Source organism: Aquila chrysaetos, chromosome 14 (genome assembly GCF_900496995.4).
Source record: "Aquila chrysaetos chrysaetos chromosome 14, bAquChr1.4, whole genome shotgun sequence".
NCBI classification, from domain to species: domain Eukaryota; kingdom Metazoa; phylum Chordata; class Aves; order Accipitriformes; family Accipitridae; genus Aquila; species Aquila chrysaetos.
Genome location: NC_044017.1, coordinates 30,567,734 through 30,587,717, shown reverse-complemented (window position 1 = coordinate 30,587,717; position 19,984 = coordinate 30,567,734). Strand labels below are relative to the sequence as shown.

The window sequence follows — 19,984 nt, the reverse complement described above, 5'->3', positions numbered from 1 at the left end:
AAGGAAATTCTCAACATTATCTCCACTGATGTTCGGTCTCTGACAGGACGATTTCACGACTGAGTATAAAATCCTAATTATACAAATAACAGCCTCCTGGAAAATAACATGAAGTAGTCTTTTTAACCAAAGCACAATCTTTTTTTTGCTGGTAAATTGTAATGCCCAGCATTCTTCTTTCCCTATTATTTTAGTGCCTTGGTACGCTCTCCCCAGTAGGAGCTTCTATTTTACATTCTCTGGATGAGCTAAAGTAAATCAAAGAAGAGTGTTTGTATTCCCTATACAAATGCAGTGTGAATATTCTAATATTCTTAATTCATTAATGTATAAAATCAACTCGCACAGAAAACTGATTATCAAACCCTCCCTTTGTTGAAAAGTTATTTGCAGCTGGCATCCCAGTTGCCCACATTTTAATTAGCAACACTCTAGCATTTCCCTCCAACTTCAGCAACAGCTCCTACTGTTGTCTAAAAACACGGAGCATGTTGTGAAGTGCTATTTAAAAAAAAAAAAAGGCATGGTATGTGTTGCTGTTTTCTTCTTTTTGCCTTGTGAATACACTGCTCATAGCAAGTTACAATGCAGCCTTTCATTTTTTTCCTTCTTGTTTTCTTTGCAAAGAGGATGCTTTATTCAGTAGGCTTAAAGCCCTTTTTGAGAGTCATATTACAGAACGCATCTACACTGTAAACTAATTAGATTTCTTTAAAATTGTGTGGGTTTTAAATTTAAAAGGCATTAAAATACGATTTGATTTCAAGGAAGGACCATTTTAGAACAAGCTGTTGAGTGTAGAAGTTGTGAGTTTATCCCTGCAAGACTTCATACAGAAACCAATTTCTCTTTGTTTACCTTCTCAGGATGTTGCTAAGCTGGCTGAAAAGCTGCCAAAATTGCCTTCTTGAAGGTATCTTTAATACAGAAGCTGATGTATTACACTGCTTCAGTAGACAGCTAATACAAAGGTGATAGAGAAGTGAGACTAAATCTAAAGTTTCATCTGAAGATGTCTGAAAGAAGTCTTAAAGGTTTCCCCATCCCCTGGAGCACAGGTACCAACCTCCATAGTACGGGAGAGTGGGAAGAGGGGAGACCACAAAGAAGCCTCTGAAGTGGTAACCAGGACCAATAGAGAACTTTGCTGCTGTATTACAAAAAATAATTAAGTCACAGAAAGATTCCAGCTGCAAGAACATTGCAACCTTGTAAACAGGAGTAATATTTACAGATATACAGAAAATGAAGGTCCCCTTCCCAGAGAAGAAAAGCTAAGTTACAATCCTGGCATATATCGTAATGGAATTGCAATTTCTTCTAATAAAAAGGTAGGCTTAATACAATTTCTTGCAAAAAAAAAAATCACTTTCCCCATCCTTGTAGTCAAACAAGCTATTGCTATTTCCCATCCACACGTAATTTATTTCCCTCCTCCTTTCTATTTTATGTTCATTTATGGGTACATGGAGCTGCCACACTTCAGCCCCATTCAATAATCTCTCCCTTCAGGAAATGTTATCCCTTTCTTTCTTATTTAGCAGATACTCATTCTTTCCTCAGAAACTCCCCAGAAGATGATTGAATGTATCAGCATGTACAGTAGTTTGTACATTTTTTCTCCTTTCTTGTGAGACGTCTTGTCCCCAACAGGGCTGTCATACAGTTACAAGCAATGCAGCAAGTTTTAAGAAAGCAACTGCTGCTTGAAAACAACAGAAAAATTTAACCAAGAGGTTTAAAAAGTTTATGGACTTGTTCTCCCAGTTGTACATCCTCTCAGCCATCTAACCTGAACCTTAATAAAAGATTTAATGAAAAGAAAGATGTTGTAGAAAGTAGTCGTGCCTGGGTCTTTAGAGTCAAGGCAAGGCCAAGAGTGACTCAAGTACAAGCATGGCCTACTAGATTTTTCCCATCAGAACACCTTTAAGGTAGACACAAAAAGTAAACATGCTGCCAATGGATTTCCATTAGCGTGGACAGCTACGTAACCAATAAAAACATTACAATTAAGACACAACTTTTAAGAAGCCTGGTTACCTCCTGGTTATACCCCCTGAATCTCACACAAGACTTAAATTTCCATAACGATACAGCGACAGCAGTTTGCAACTGGAATAAAGATTCAAAGACTGTCTCCAGGCTGAAGTCATACTGTTGTAATTATGCTAGGGTCAGGGAAATGGCACAGGATCCCACTAAAAAGAGAAGCTGTACATCACCATAGCTTATTCCAGAATTAAAGGAGAACAACAGTAGCATCATAAAACAATATACTCATATAAAATTGCATTTGCATAGCAGGATATACCAGTGTGACTATTTTGGTTAAATGTCATTCCCTTAGCTGAAATAGTTATATTGGTATGATCATCTATGTATAGATCAGACTTTGAACAGTAACTACTACAAAACAGTCCCATGAGAGAGAAACGACTATTTTTGGTTCTGTGGAAATAGACTGCCTTTCAGAATAATGCTTAAATATCATCCAGTATATTGTCATTTGTTTTATGTAAATAAAATCTTAATAAAAAGTGTAAAAGTTTAAATGACTAACACAGTGACTCATTTTCAGTATGACTTAACATTTCTCACATTCAACAGTAACAGTTACTATATATGCATACATACAAAATACTCAAAGAGGATCTTTAAGAAAAAGGACATTATAGTTTGTAAGTACATCAACTGATCTGGAACAGCAGTGTGGGTGTAATATTGACAAAGCCAATGATGCAAATAACACGTACTATGAAGGTATGAAACTGTGAAAAATTATCAGCTGTTATTCTCTTCTACTTGTCAGTTCCTGCAAAGGGCTGGAAACTAATAATTCTTTTCAAGTCTTTTACCCACCTCCATATGATATTTTATTTGGCTCAAAGGAGTGCTTCCACATCTCATAGCACAAAGCCAGAACTGCCTTTTATCCCCAAACTTCAAAATTACATTTCAAAAAAAAGACTAGAGGAAGAATGTAATAAAGCCACTAGAAAAGGCTTGGGTAAAGGCGGTCTGTCCTCCGTCAGGTAACACGAGAGAGTTAGAATTGGCAGACCTTAGCCCCAAGGGTGATATTGGTCTTAAGACAGATGACAAAATCAGGGAGAAACCAGATAACATGGAGCGTTTCCAAAGACAGTGGCCAACTGCAAGGGAAATTGCTGCATGACACCAGCAGAGCGATTCTGGAGTCCTGAGCCAGGCTCCTCCTGAAGAGGAGAAGAAGGGAAAATACTGAAAGCTACTTACATTATATTGATGATTAGCCACTGGTTTATAGTTCGTGGTTACGGCTTTGTCCAGCTGCTGTGACAGCCTTACTGGTTTAGAAGATTCTTCTATCTGTAATCTGCAAAAGAGAAGAAAAAGAGAATTAATAAAAATTTCAGACAAGCACACGCTCAAAATGAATTCTAAAAATCTGCAAGTATGAACTAGCCCTTTTCAAAGGTCAGCTGCAAGCAAATCATAAATCATAAGGCAAACCAGATGCACTCTTGTGAATTAAGTTTCTCCTACTCTATTTTTGCTCAAGGACAGTGAGGACACTCTATGCTACAGAAGATACTGAAATGCTGAAATCCAAGCAACTGTGAAGGGAAGATACTAAAACCAATGTCTGAACACAAATTTTATTCAAAAAGCCTGACACTCATGTGGAAGAAAAGCCCCTGCTCTTCAAAAAGATCAAACCCAACCCAAATGAACCCAGAATCTCCCAGCTTACTCAGCTGAGGGCTGAAAAAGCTTTTGATCCACCTCCGCTGACTCCCAGAGCACAGCAAAGATCAGACTCCACGACCTTCTCTTAGATATTTTAATGTAAAAATAAAAATTTCCATGACCTTTCTTTTGCCATTACAGCACAGTAACAGAGCACAAATAATTGTTTTACGAGCACTTTTAAAAATGTGAAGACAGAGAAATCCACCCAGGTTCAAACCAATGCACAATCAAGTCTCAATCATACAGTTAACAACAGGCGACCTTCACTCCTCTTCGGGAGAGACTCTGAGAAGGTCAGAGGTTGAACACATTCTGTCAAGCTCATCCCTATGTAATTTAAACCTTATATATGATGGTGTAGAAGGAGTGCTCTGTTTACTTCAGGTTTAGCACTCAAGAATTAGTACTTGAAATGAAGATGCAAGAAACCAAGCTGTAGAAAGGTGCAGGACAACGTCCCTTCAGAGAAAACAGTTTTATGGCACATAAAATTAGTATTTTATCATCAGTGAAGTTATTTTGTTTCCAAAGGCGTATCTTACAGGTAGAGGTTCAGTTTTCACTAAACACAAGACTTTTAGACCAATAAATGTATGCTTCTTTCCAAAGAAAATTAATATGGTGACATTAATGCAAATAATAACTACATTTACTAATGTAGAACACCAATGTGATAAAACAGACAGTATTTTAAAGAACGCCGTGTTTAAGATCGCTGATTTCTTTTCATAAAAACATAGCATACAACCAAACCCCTAAACTTAAATTCAGCATGCTTCTGACTTGACACCTGAACAACCAAACAAATTACATTTGAAGTAAGCATTAAATTAAGAAATAAATTCTCTAGCTCTAGCAACTGGAAATAAAGGCAATCATCCTTCATAGCTAGTACTGCTGGATAGTGGTTGCCATCAGTTTTGTCTCATACATAGGTATAAACTTGCTTCCTCTTGAATCTTTGTAGACTTGTCATTTGTTCGACAGTTTTATAATTACCCTTAAGCGACCTTTGCCTTGTATTCTACATTTCTAAATCAGGAGAAGGTACATCAATGCCGCCTTCTGTCCAAATGTAACACATTTTTTCTTAGCTTGAAGGAAAATCAATTGGAAGGTAAACGAGCAGTGAACACTTTTTACCCCTGTTCTGGCAAATAAAGGTAGAAGTTTTTATCACAAGAGTTTATCTTTTGGCCTTCAATCTAATTAAATGATTCTAAAGATTTTATTGATCTGGTTACCAGAGGTCTTCTAAACTCATGTTGCACAAAGAAGCAGAGGCTAAAGCTAAATCAATATCTTTTCTCCAAACCTGTCTTTTTCCCCACATCTTCATTGCTTATTTTTTTTTCTTTTTGGTCCCAATGACTTTTTTTAGTTTTAAATAGTTTGGCTTTAATTTTTTTTTTTTAATCTTTTTTTGCAGTTCTTCACCATTTTTCCTATTGTTTTGACCTGGGGAGTTTTCCCCCTCTCCCGCTCTCCTGTTGTAGCTATTTTTCACCTCACTTCTCCCCTCTCACGTTTTTCCTTTCTGTGAAGGAGATTTCCTGCTCAACCTGTTTACTGACATTGCTCCTGTTCATGATACGGGGGCTCCTGGAGATGAACTGGGAATTCTTGTCTCCCCTTTCCCCTCCAAGGCCACCGCAGCACCTTCATGAGGACCAGATTTCGTTATGTGATTTGTGATGTTGTTCCAGAGTCCTTCTCATTATAGCTGCAGCACAGGAAAGTGATTGACAAGGTTCCTAACAATATTAAAATACATCAGAGAGTCTCACATTTTCAGGGAGTGCCAGGCTTTCAACGGTGGCATTTCTCCATGACTAAATCCTCCTTGCACTGGGCTTTACATTCATTACTCTTGACAACGTAAATTTACAATATCCTCCATTTCTTCAGGAAAACAGCCAAAGAACATTAGCCCTTCGACGATGAAATGCCAGAACATTGAAAATATGGACTGAACAGCTCAGACTGTCCTCAGAAGGAAAAGCTTTAGAATGCTGATGTCAACCCCCCCTCCAGCTTTTTAATAAATCAGATATTTAAGCGCGCAAACAATTGATAGCTCTTTAGCCTCGAGCCTGTCATGAACTTTGGACACCACTCAATGTTGAAGGTCTCCTCCTGTTCTGGCATTTTAAAATTACAATACAGGAAATTTCAACCCCCATTTCAGTGCAGCTCCTATAAATTAATCCTTCTTTGCCTAGGAGAACACCAGCAATTTATTTCTTAACATTTTTCACTTGCCATGCAGTATATGCATTTCAGCTTTTTTATTTTAACCTGCTAATTTCCAAACCAGTAGAAAACCAGGTGTGTAGCAGAGCTAACGCACTTCTCAGAGGCTTCCGAAGGTTGATGGCAGTGAAGTTACGTTTAACCAGTGAAGTTCCCCAGCACACAATCTTGAAAGCAAAGAAAAACTTCCTGCCTGCTTAGGAAACGGGATGGAAGCCTACCAAGTGAAAAAGGAAATGGACAATCTTGTTTGTGAAATGGCAGAAGACTTCAGAAAGATCTACATGTGTCAACTAACAAATGTATCAGCTACAAATGTATGTCTCTGAAAGAAATTTCAGAGATATCCAAGCTGTACTTCAAGATTTCTTGCCAAAGGTTTCCAAATTATGACCCACAGATCTCAGATGGTCTTTAGAAAACTGGCTCACAGTACAATGTTAACTTTTTTTTTCTGTTTTTAGTCGATATATTGTTGTAGTGAGAACTAAAAATATATTACATTCCTGGTATTACTTTTTAATGCAAGCAATTACAGCAGTTGCCACATCCCAATATGGAAATCTAAATGGGAAGCACGGTGACTCGGGAGGCAAACCTTTTTATTAATATGCATTTATTCTACACATGCATCTTGCTCTTCTCCCTAACGGCTGCCCTTCTCATTTCTTTTTCGGCAGCTTTCAAGATCTCCTGGAGAATGACAGAGCCTCAGGTTGCTTTCCTTCCACTGGGCTTCCATGCGGAATATGGTCACACACTCCTATGTGGAACACCAGCTGCTGCACATCTGGAGTTAGCCTGCCCAAGATGCACAAATACAGGTAAAGGGCCTGAGAAACGTACTATAAACCCCAGATTAGCAAATGGTTCATGTGTGGATGAAGCACTGAAATTTGCTTAGTGCATTACGAAGGGTAAAGACAAATAGCCTGTAATCATTTTGTCCAGATGATTTGTTGGTACAGACACCATTTGCAGGGAAAATATAGTGGTTTGTTTTTTGGTTTTGTTTTTTTTTTCAAAACCATGCTGTAATTCTCTTGTATTCAGAAAGCACTATGTCTGGGTGAATATAATTGACTTTTTAAATTTGTATAGCTGTTGTTTGAAAAAAGTTGATGAAATATATATTTATACATTCTAGTAATTATACACTCAAAAATTATAACAAAAGCTATGAACTGGGCATTATACTAGCCTTTTAGATCGATGTTGTAACGTGTTACAGATAAAATTACTTTTAAATGCTCGTTTCTTAAACAGAATTTTAAAAGCAGTATTAAACCAAAATATTATGAAGCATTTTATACAGGGTTCTCTCAGAGTGTATCTGCTGAATCTTAATTGAAACTGTTGGTAGGAATAAAGAAAAAAAAAATCAATAGATATTCTGAGTCACTGGTGACACTGATTTAAAGGAGCAGTGGCTTTTTACCTATTACTCTTTATTATGATTTGCCCGAGCGTGACAGCTAAAAGCCTTAGTTATGGCTCAGAACTACACACAACTCTCCAAGGAGTTAAATCTTCCACTTGACTCTTGTTGAAATAGCTAGCGCCATAATTCATGCTAATATCTGGCCTAAAAAATAAAGAGAATGCAGATTTTTTTCCCCCAAACTGCCAATACATTAGCGACCGAGCAGCCACCAGCCTGCACACTGTGGTTTTCTCTTCCACCCCCAAGATCAAATATAGCTCTTCCGCCTTGAAATACAGCAAGTAACCAGCACAGCATCAAATTCACCACGGTCATTTCGCAGCAAAATACGTTTTATACTGCAACTCTGATTTGTCATTGTGCCTACAGTTGAATAAGGGGAAAAACTGCTCGAACAGGCTGGAAATAATTCTATAGGACTTGTCAACGTGCAGCAGGCACATAAACGGAGACAGATGAAGGCAATATGTACATTCCTAGGAGGAGATGCTCATTGGCTTTTAAATATATGTATCTTCCAGCGATAAAAAATAAACCAAAGACCTTTAGAATAGATGATTTCCTGTGATTAATCTTCTGCCACAAAACAAATGTTTCAAAGATTAGAAGCAGGTATTAATCAGAAACGCTGCTAAGGCTTGAATTCTTGACATTTCTACAGAAATTATTGTTCGGCCGGGACTGAAAAGTTTCAATACCTTTTTGTGCTTGGCTGTATTTACACAGGGCACTGGTAAGTAGGGAGCCAACCTTACTGTTGCAAAAGAGGAAAAGTTGGTTTGCATCTCTCTCTGCAATATCACCCAGCAGAGATGCACTGGAAAAGAGCAGGCCCACTGCCCAAAGCTTTGGAGGGGAAGAAACACAAATTCTCCAGCTCTGCACAGTTTTGCAGCTTTTTTTTGACTCCTTGAGAAGTTCCCAGCCCGGTCCCAGGGGAGTGAAAGCCAAGGACTAATGTTCTTTTAGTCCTTTACTCAGTTATTCTGTGCTTGAACCAGACACAGGCAGCTGCATTACATGAAGTTTCACAATACCTGATATGGGCAACAAAGTTTCTTCTTTGCTTCCCTATTTTGCTAAGCATCCCAAATACGACAGAGATAGGTACATTCTGCAAAATCTCATCCAAAACAAGCTAATAAAAGAAATGTGCCCAACCACAAACAACATAGGAAATTACCAGAATGACCACATCGGTAAAAATACACATTATCTAAAATAATGATGGCAATCTGTTGCTACACAAAACAATCTGTCATATAATCTGAAAGATAAGAACTAGCAACATGCAAATTCAGCGCGTTGTGTTTCGTTGTAAGACGTTCTACTGTCTCGCGTTACATGGAGGCGGATGACTGCAGCCCGTTGCACGGATGAATCGAATCTACCGTTCTCCTTCAGACGTTGAGTGTTACTCCAGCACGCACACCCAGCCAAAGCAAAGTGAGTCCGTCCCCATTTAAAAAAACTAGACAGGCAGACAGAGAAGAGGATAAGCTGAATGGAAATGGCATTAAGAAGTGCATCTGCCAGCGTTAAATAATGAAATGTTTCAGATTATTAATACAGAATATGATTTATAACCAATTTTAAGTCCCGGAATCCTGACATTTCAAGAAAAGTGCTGCAATTATTATATGTTCAGGAAACCTATTAGGTTTTTCTGAAGTTGACATCTTCAACTATATATGTTGAAGGCTGAGCAATGAATCATATAAGATAATTTCATGTCTAATATTGAGACAGGCACCGCAGTCATAACTGAAGACTCCAATTCTTCATATCTTTCTCCAGTACAGAACACGAGATGATATGAATGGTAATTCTACAATAAGTAACAATTTCTTATGCATTTTATTTTCTGGTTTGATAAAATGGGAGTAATTGATTAAAACCACTAACTTCCCATTTTTCCTCTCTGAGTTTAGTATTGCAAATGATTAAAAAACTTCTGGGCCGAGGTTGTGAGGATAAATAATGTAAAGATAAAATAAGACGGACTTTAGCATTCAAGAAGTGATATAATTGAATAACTTCTCTATTATTAAATGCCCAACTTTAAACACTTTAAGTGATGCCCTCATGCAATAAGCATGAAGAATATTTTAAGATCGGCTTGACATCACAGATATTTTTAATCAAGCTCACATGTGTCTATGGATACTTCCTCTAGAAGTGTCCTGATGCTGATGAAGTCAGGCTCTGGCAGTGCCTGGTCCGTACTGGGGACAGGGTGGAAGTGTTCTGGAAGTTATCTGAGACAAAGCTTAAAAAGGCATCATAACTCAGAGATATTTTCTATGCAATGTGACTGTTAAGTGAGGTTATAAGTAGCCCATCCATTAGTGTGGCTGACGAAGTTTGTTTCTTGTCTTTGCCCCCGTTAGGCTTGTCTGTCCAGGTTTGTGTCTCTGTATGTTTTGTTTGTTGTTTCCCCCCTTTACTCAACACCCCTTTTTGCACCGAAAAGGGTCCTTGATCAGAGACCCGTAAGGGCGCAGATGCCCACCCGCCCTTGTGAAGCAAGGCAGCCTCTGCGCCCTCCTCGCCCTTCCAGAGGACTTGGGCCAACCCAGCATCGCCCTCCTGCCGGGTGAAAAGGCCCTTCCACCGCTGTCATGCTGTGGATCGATGGAAAGGCCTTGCACAGTCTATCACAGAATCTTCTAGGCTGGAAAAGACCTTTAAGATCATCGAGTCCAACTGTAAAGCTAGCACTGCCAAGTCCACCACTAAACCACGTCCCTAAGCACCACGTCTACACGGCTTTTAAATAACCTCCTGGGATGGTGACTCAACCACTTCCCTGGGCAGCCTGTTCCAATGCTTGATAACTCTTTCGGTGAAGAAATTTTTCCTAATCTAAACCTCCCCTGGTGCAGCTTGAGGCTGTTTCCTCTCCTCCTATCACTTAGTGCAAAGAAATGAACATTTCCTTATTACAACTCATGTACTCTGGAAGAGCAGAGAAGTCTGCAGCTCTGCAGTTGTTGAAATGTCAGGATTTTGCAGTCCTTTCCATCCTACAGTCACCATATTCAATCAATTAGTGCCCAGAGGGGAAATAAACCCTCTGTTACTGGTTCCTACCATACTTTCAACATTTTCTTATTAATACACACACCAGGAACGTCTCTGTTCTGCCCAGTTTTCAGCCCAACACAAATCCCAACAGAAGCGAGCAGATCAAGTTCAAGAACAAACAAAAGCATAGCTAGAGGGGACAGTCTTCTCTGAGGACTAAGTTAGGCTGCAAGTGCATCCATGCACGCTCCATTATGTGCTGTATCTCTATTTGGGGCACCTCATCTTAACTTTTAAGTGGATAAAACTGCAGGACACAGTACATTTTTATACCAGGGTGCTTATACTTGTGGCTTATTCCAGTGACAGAAAGGTCTAAAACTAGGGTGAAGTAAAATCTGGATGCCCTTTTGTGTTGTCCGGAGCATGTGGGGTACCTCGAGCACAGGCATGAGATGAGGCATAAGACTGGCAGAGTGACAAGGTACGCAGAGCAGAAGAAATTAGGCAGCATGCCAGAAGAAATGGGAACGCAGGTAAAATTTTGGAGAGAGCTCTGAAGAGCCATGTAGATGTATATGACGCACGTCAATCCTGCATGGAAAAAGAGGGAGAGGCGACACAGGGGCTGGAAGAGAAGCACAACACAACGGGAATGGCCAGATAGGGAGGAGTCTGGTGGACATACTCCAGAAAAACAGCAAAGAAGGGGAAAAAGTAGGTTAAAAAGTCTTAGTTTCCCTTTGGGTTTGTTCAGCTAAGACATGCACGCAGAGATCTACAGACCTCTACCACTGAGCTAACCATTTGACATTGTCTGTACAGCAGTCTGTACAACACACGCAGACGTCTGCGTCTTAAATATCGGTAGGAATGAATAACCAGTGAAAGCAGTTCCTCACTTCGGGGGAAGCACCGGGAATCTCACAAGCCCATTACTAATACTACAGAAGGCGAAGACTGAAGATCTAGGAAAAGTGACTCATTAGCAATCTAAGCAGGATAGAAAAAGGCCAGCCCTTTAATTTTAACGTGAAGATTATCCTCCTGAATTAAAGCCAGACGTATTCAAAAGGATCGCATACAATTGTAACTATGCATGTGTACATATTTCAGTTGTTCCTGTCAAAATAGATCCTTTAGGAAACAACTATACAACATCACTTCTTCCTTTTTTATGCTACTCGATAGTTTAGAAGGTAAATTGGAAAAGAAAATAAAGACTGCATGGTTTTGGGGAGGGGTCAGACTTCTTGAAAATGTACAAGAGAGCTTAAATACATGCAAAAACATATGAAGAAGTGTACTTATTTTTAAGGCAAAAATGTAAGGAATAGTTTTATCTTCCCTGTTGCTGGCTCAAGACCTTTTCTTGCTTCGCAGCCAGATGTTTGGAAATCTCTTGCCTCTTACTAAAAGGGAAGTTTATTTTAAATTGTGAACGCACAAAACCAACCAACCAACCGAGAAATAAAGTATTTGAAACACCGTTGACAAAATGCAGACTGCTAAAAACGACAGCATGGGTGAAAAGGTTAAACCCTCCAAGTTTTGATGTAGGTGACAAATGATGTCCGTGCCTGAGATTTTTGAACAGGAACCTGGGATAAGACGTGTTTAAAGTCAAGCTCTGTTCCAGCTCTGCACCCTGGTACTCCATGTACACCTTCCTGAAAATTATGCAGTTTGGAATCCTACTCTTATCCAAACTTTGGGGACCACCAGGCTCTGTATTTCAGGTCTGTCCTGACTACCCTGGGTTGCCCACTCTCCCAGCAATACAAATAAACAACATGTTTGAAAGTGTGTGCACCTGTACTCGGGAACTTGCAGCTATAAACTGTTTCCTGTTTAAGAAAAACTTCAACTTGAATATTTTCTTTGATATCATAAACCAATTAGTCACAATATTATACTTGGATGCCTGAGGAGATAAGAGGGGAAAAAAATCTGACATCCTAATGTAAAAACCAAGACAAACCATCTTTAAAAATGAAGTTACCTTCAGGTATTTATATATTTTAAAGACAGAAATGACCACTATAATCATGAAATGATAATCTACATTTTTCTCCTGCGCACTACTGACTGAAAAGTATCCAGTTATATAATCTCAATTTTGCCACACTACATCATTTATACAAAAACATCCTGTCATGATTCAAAAAATCAAAGATGATGAAGAATCACTGTATGTCTATGCCTTTTCATCAGGTTTTTAAAGATAGTCTCCTTTCCCACTTCCATTTTCAAAGATCCAGTTTCCTTTCTGCTCCCGTCTTCCTCAGTCCCCAAATTTCTCCATGACAAATGTTTTTATTTGTTAAACAATATTTCAATTTAAAAGAGAAATTTTAAATTCTCAACTGTTAATTATTTCTAAAAGTAAAATAAATAGACTTGTCTCAAAATCACATCATCTTCATTTTCCTGCCAAAACTAATCTGCAGCGCCAATGGTGTAAATAATGGGGACTTGTAAGTCCAGGCAACACAAAGTCAAACACTTCTTGTCGGTGCCTGCAGATTCAGAAATTGTGTAACATTTTGCTAATGGGAACAAGAAAGGAGAATTTTAGGAATAAGTCTGTTAGACAGAAAAGCTGTATCTTTACCATACCCTGAAAGGCCTAAGTCTTGAATTACTAGTAAAAAGGTGGATGATTTACAAGCTCAGTCAATGCACTCTGCAATGACACCACTCCCAGCTAAAGAGAAGCTGGAAAGAAAGGGCAGACTGTTGGCTACAAGGCTTCAAATGAAAAAAAAAAAAAAAAAAAAAAAAAAAAAAAATCCCCGCAGCATCTCAGCTAACTCTCCTCAGTCTGAACCTCTCCTCCCTTTCTCTTGCAAAATGTCTTTAGGGAGTTACAGCTGCCAGCACTCTGCCTCTGACTACGCGCTCCCATCTCCAAAACTCCACTTCCCAGATACCTCACCACTCCCCCGATAGCTCTGCAAACAGCCACGGCATCTGGCTCCATTGGGGATCTTCCAGTTAAAATTTACTGTAAACAATTTAACAGTTTGTGGCAATCTGGGAAACATTTGGATTGCTTCCCTAGAAAACCTTGCCGGCTCCAATCCTCGAGGTTTTTCTCTGCCTCCTCCTTCCTTCGCCTGCAGACCTAAAATGCCAGAGAGTGGAATGCCTTTTTGAGGACATCCACCTCCCTTCTGTTAAAATAAACTTGGAAACAACCGGCGAGGACTGCTGCAAAGGGCACTGAAATGAAACTGCTGGGAGAAAGCGTTGCACATGCCTATGCGTTAATGACTATACTGCTGTCGATAGCTTAAAAGGTAATCTTGCACAGTTCAGCTACTGTTAAATAGCTTAACCATATGCTTGCACTAAACTGCTGAATTAGCTCACCGTTGAACTGCTGAATTAACCCACCCAACACTCTTTCCTGCAAGCAAAGAGAACCAAATTGTTTTTAACTAAACTCTGAAAACACAGAGTTAATCCACACAAAACCAGCATTAAGTTAAAAAGAAAAGCTGTGTAGGCTCAGCAACCTTAGGAACCCTACACTACAAACAACAGAGCAAACACAGGAAGGGAAAGAAACCTGTCTTTCTCCTTAGTCCATGCGAAAAAGCAGTCTTGTTTATCCTCCAACTGGAAAACTTAGCAGTTTCTCCTGCAAGCCGCAGAAAAAAAAGAAACGTAACACAGCAACCGAAGAGCAGACTGAAAGATGTATCAGTTAAAGCAGAAAACAGATTATTTTTTTAAAGTTTGATCATCATTCTTTCAGCCAACCGTATTTCCTCTGCCAATTGTACAGCCCTGCTCTCTGCTGTATTTGTTCGAATACTTCCATTACATTTTACTTCCTCCTACTTTGCAAAACAAATGCTTCCCCAGCTCCCTCTCCCAATACCTTCCATACCTGCCCACCTCCACTCGAAAATCGCTGCTACGACATCCCTCAGCCGTCGTTCGAGCGGGGACGGGGCTCCCACAAGCAGAACAAGGGGGTACGCGGCCAGAGGCAGAAACGAGCCGTGCGGAGGGAGCCCGGCAAGCAGGAATCGTGGCGGGAGCTGCCGGGATGCTCTGCGGCTGGGAGGTGATGGCAACGGGGAGAGAAGAGCCACGGCGGAGCTACCCACCGCAAACTTCTGCTCCTGCTCGCCAGTCTGCGTGAAGGATGGTTTTACACCAGCCCTGCATCATTCAGCCTGGCTGGAGTCACCTTCCTCAAGGTCTGGTCTTTGAAGTCCTGCTGCAGAGGGCAAATGTCGTTGTTATTTTCTTAAGAAGCCTTACTTGGCTTCTGTGCATCATCTTCGGGGCGTACGGTGCTCATCGCAGGCACGGGTGTATCACCTTTAGTCCCTGGTAAGAGCTCTCACTCAGTATTTTGAAAATACCTACAGGGTCTGGAGGCTGTGGCTCAAGACTCAGCTTCGAGGTCTGCTACAACTTTAAACCAACAATTCTCTAAGTTATTTCAAAATCTCTTTCTTTTAAAAACACACCGATGACCACAAGGCACAACAAGGACATGGCTAGGTTTTGAGGCAACTGAGCCCAGAAAACATAAGATTTCATTTTGCATTTTAAAAATATAATTTAAAAACTAACTTTGCTTTTGTTTTGGAGAAGAAAACAACATAAGCTTGGTAGCTCAGAACATTGTCTTTTGAACACTCCCTAGAGAGCTTATTTGTTAAGAAATAAACTTAGCTCCATGCACTTCTGAGGTCTGCTACATTAGTATTCTCCTCTTAATTAGAGATTTTCAGAAGGGTTCCTGTTATTTGTGATCACAAAGAAACTCACCCAGACTTTGTGAAGCCATACCTATTCCGTTATTAAATAAAAACCCCCAAAGATTTGATTATAGATTTGTCTGGCATGACAAATTCCAAAACCAGTTAATGGCTGAAGCACAAACGTTGTCTAGCTTCCCTAATAGGAAGCTGGATAATTGGGTTTGTCTATAAGATCTGTGTGAAAGCAGATTCTATGCATGTGTTATTTGGTTGAGTACGTCCTCCACAGAAAAAAAAAGTCCTGAAAGAAGCTTCAGGACCATTGTATTTTAAAGCCTGCTCTGCATAGTTTTTCTTAATTATACCTAAGGCTGCAATTAAAAAAAAAAAAATATATATGCAAGAAGAAATGCTCCACACAAGTTTCACTGATTTGTCATAAACCTGCATGGAACTGAACTTGTTAGTAATCCAAACACGAAATATAATCTACCGTGAAATTATTATTATTGAGAAAAGACTACGGTTTTCCAAAAACTTCTACAATGTTTTATCAGTGTGCATATACGTCGCAAATGGCAGCGTACAACAGCGTATCTTAGTGTACTGAGTCTGGCTGGGATGGGGTTAACTCTCCCCATAGCAGCCCCTGTAGTGGCTAGGAGGGTGAGGATAACCCACCCATGCGTTGGGTGCCGCTGAGCAGCCCCCGCGCAGCACCGAGGCTGCGTCTCCAACACCCCCCAAAGGCCGGTGGGCAAGAGGGTGGGAGGGGACACAGCCAGGACAGCCGGCCCCAGCTGACCAAGGGGTTCTCCCGTACCATACGACATTGTGCTTAACAATAAAAGCTAAGAGAAAAGGGGAGGGAGGGGCGACATTTGTTATTAATGTCTTCCGAAGCAGCCGCTACGCATACTGGGGGCTTGCTTCCCACAACGTGGCTGGACATCACCTGCTGATAGGAAGGAAGCAGAGAATAATCTCCTTTGGTTTTGCTTTGCTTCTGCACACAATCTTTGCTTTCTTTCACACAACTGCCTTTATCTCGAGCCATGAGTTTTTCCATCTTATCTTCTCCCGCTGTCCTCCTGAGGAGCGGAATGAGAGAGCAGCTGGGTGGGCGTCTGGCAGCCAGCTAAGGTCAACCCACCACACTTAGAAACGCTAATAAATTTGTAACTTTATAAAAAGTTACCTTGGGATTAGAGATTTTGGGAGCTGTAAATTTTTTAAAAATGTTGAACACCGATGTGAGAAGTACTCTGTACTAAACAATACACATACCGGTGTCTGCAGAGGATACGCAGCAGTCAATGTAGGTCAGCTCAAAATGATGTGAACCGCTGGGTATCTGTCCTCTCTTCACTGGCATACACAGTATATTTTTAGGAACAATCACAGTGTATCACATATACTTACTACTTTACAAAAAGGCAGTTTTTATTTTCCCTACTCATATGTCTCCTATTAAGTTCCTTTTTTTTACACAATACTATCACTTTGAAGTATGCTTATTAATTTTTTTTGTGTATTAATTACTGGCTTTGTACAAAAATAAAGTTATAAGCATCTCTAGGGGAACCGGGAAACAAACCATCTTTTGTGAAAGTCATGACATTTGACAGCTTTGGAGCTGGTGGACGGTGTTTAAATTGTGTGGGAGATTGCTTTTTAAATTCTAGCCCTAAGTCCAGAGGAGCTGAGGACACTCTAGAGAAAAGAACTGGGAAACAGAATCACTTAAAAGAAAGAAAAAGCTCTAGCAAATATTTAATTCTCAAAATGCAGAGAACAGTCAAGCAATTACTCAGAAAGGTAAGAAGCCGAACAGGTTTCTTCCAAATGGATGCTTTTGTATCATGTTCTCTCTGCAATATTTTCCGGACAAATTGTTCTACTCTACCACACCCTTTAATTTTATTAACTCCACGAGATTTTGGAGGATTCCCACATCCTTCAGCGTAGAAGGAAATGGAATATAAAGTACCTGTCACTTTCCCATCTTTATTGCTTGCAACATCTGTATCTAGAGCTGCAAATATTTTGTTTGTGGTAAGTGTGGAGAAGAAAGCTGTCTCTGCTGCTAGCATGTTTTTTCAGCTATATAGAGCCTCAAGACTTCTATAGCAATTCACCATTTCAGCCTAAGTAGTTCCTGCTTTTGAGGTTACAGGATCTGTCTGAGCTGGAGAAGACAGACACTACACACTGTATTCTTTTCTGCATTTAGCTGAGCAGAAACAGAACACAAACAGCTTTTCTGGCCTTGAAAATTTTGGAAAATCCTCCAATCTGCAGAAAAGAGGAAACTTCCTTTTCACAATGGAAAAATGCCAACTTACGCAAAACGTTGTTATAATTACTTTCAAATTCCTCTCCACTTCACAAATTAAGAAAATAATTCACCATCATTTCTTCTCAAGTGCAAATTCTGTTAATGGCTGCATGAAAACTAGGTTTGCAAAAGGGACTGGCAATACACAGCTTTGTAATGCAAAAAAGGTAATGAAAAATAATAACATACGAAAATACCAAATAACAGAGAACGTAGTCTTGTGCATCGAAACAATGTGCCTTTACAACAGGCGTCTGGTATGCGATACCCCATGTAACACGTGAAATAAACACCTTATTGCAATGAAATACAAACAACCTGAAATGGGACTTCTCCCTTTGCACATGTTCCATGACAGACGGTACTGGAGTGGTATTTGCTGCAAACCAGATTAAATCAGTTTTAGAAACTGAATTCCATCGATGAACAGATTGCACCATCTGCTTCTACTAATATACATTAGGGAATGTGTATTTTCCATAGCTGCACATTTACTCTGTAATCAGAAGACTATGAGACAAATAGGTATAGCTTAGCTACAGACTGACTGAAAACTATCATCATTTGTGGATGTCAAGGGTGTAAACAAAAAAGCAGTTAGGTTATTTGAAGGCTGTGCAATGAAGTAATGAAACGGAATTAGGCAAAGGAAAATTTAAGCAGCACACTGGGACACTAACAGTCATTGCAGTGATGAGAGAAATACAAATGCAAAAAGCGTAGATGTAATAAAGTTTCTTACTAATAACATGTAGAAAAAAGAGAAATAATCTTCCAACTGAAGCGTAAATAGAGCTGGCTGGAAATCTGAATTTTTATTACATGCTTTTTGTGTTTTCAAGAAAAAAAAAACCTTTGAATCAGGAGGTAAGCCAACATTTAAAGTTTTCATAGAACAGAAATCCTCCAAAATTTTGTTTTGGAAACCCAAACATGATGTTCCCAAAACAAAATATGCTTTCCCAGTATCCTCAGCAGCTGCTGACTGAAATTAATGCAATTCCTGTCATTTCATAACTGCCATTTCCATGGCTTGCTGCGGTGACAAAAATGCCAAAAACTACCTTAGACTCCAGCTCAGGGGCTGCCAGAGCATCTGCGGTGCCTCTTCTCTGGCAGTCCGGCCGTATGGGTTGCCCGGGAATGCCAGAGCCCTGCGCTCCCTCCCCATGCCACCCACCATCAGGACAGCCAGCCAGATAACTTCAGAAACGCTGACATCTCATACACAAGACCCCTTCTTAAAAGCAGCTGAAAAGTCAGGCTGACACATTGGTTAGATGCTCATCTGGTACACTGGCATCGCAAAAATGAACCTGAGCTAAATGCTTGAGAAGCCAGGGTGAGATTTCAGCATTATTATTCCACGCATCCTCAGTAGCGAGGACGATTATTTCCAGGCCAGTAAGATATTGCAATTAACGAAACAGTATTTCATTAAAAAAGGCAGTCTTCTCTTCTTTGAAAGGACAGTAAAAGAAACAAGGACTATTGGGGCACTATTGTACCCCAGTATAAATTCACAGAGGTATAGAACAAGTTACGTTGTAAGAGAAAACAAAGAGTAGGACTCTTCAGGGCTACAAAAGAGGAAAATGAGAGATGGAGATATGACTGAGGCCTACAAAATCATTGGACAGGAAGACAACAATAGGAAACAATTGTATGTTCTGAATACCAGAACTAGCAGGCATTAAATCTATAAGATAGGAAAATTCAAAGCAAACATGGGAAAGCAGTTCTTCACGCAACTTGTAAATAAATGACGGAACTTCTTGCTGCAGGATATTATGGATGCTAAAAGTGCATATGGGTTCAAAAGGATAAATTCCCAAAAGAGAACTGTATTGATGGGTGTTAAACACCAACCCAAGAGCCCTTGAGGTACGAGCTGCTGGAGACTCGAGGACTATGCTGAAGAAGTATCAGGAGGTGCTTGCCCTGTTCTAACAGTCTTCTCTAAGCCACCCATTACTGGCAACTCTTTGTGACATTTGGTGAGACAGTTTTTGCTCTGAACCAGCAGAGACAGTCTTAAATTCAGGCATAAAACATGTTATATGCATCAAGTGCTGGATTTAGCAGGAAAACTGAAGAGACTCAGCACTCCCCCCTTCCCTTGAGCAGTGCAAGGAATGAGGTGTGCCTTCCACGGCTTATCAAAAGCGAGCAGCCACAGAGTCTCTCCCCTTTGGAACTACAGCGTAGCTACATGCAGGTCTGCAAGAAATAGATGAAGATTTGGATGTGCTAAGCGTTCGCTCCAGCTCAGTAAAACTGACAATCCAGAAAGAGAAAACATATCAGACACTGTTGTGATTTCTTCTCACTCGCTTGAAATGACAGTCCTGAGAAATGTTAATTACTGGGCCAGTAATCAAATGTCATAAACAGCTACAGTAGATGAGGGAAAAAAAAGAATTTTAATGTCATTCCAAATGTGTGGTAGATTTAATTAGC

At 39.9% G+C, this 19,984-nt stretch overlaps 1 protein-coding gene across 2 annotated transcripts in view; it reads right to left on the bottom strand.

Moving 5' to 3' along the window:
* Positions 1-19,984, bottom strand: part of GTF2F2 (general transcription factor IIF subunit 2) — a 91,576-nt gene that overhangs the window by 9,878 nt on the left and 61,714 nt on the right. For both annotated transcript variants that reach the window (XM_030036322.2, XM_030036321.2), the window contains one exon: positions 3,259-3,358. In XM_030036322.2, coding sequence (XP_029892182.1) covers positions 3,259-3,358 — 100 coding nt within the window. The remainder of the gene's footprint in view (positions 1-3,258; positions 3,359-19,984) is intronic.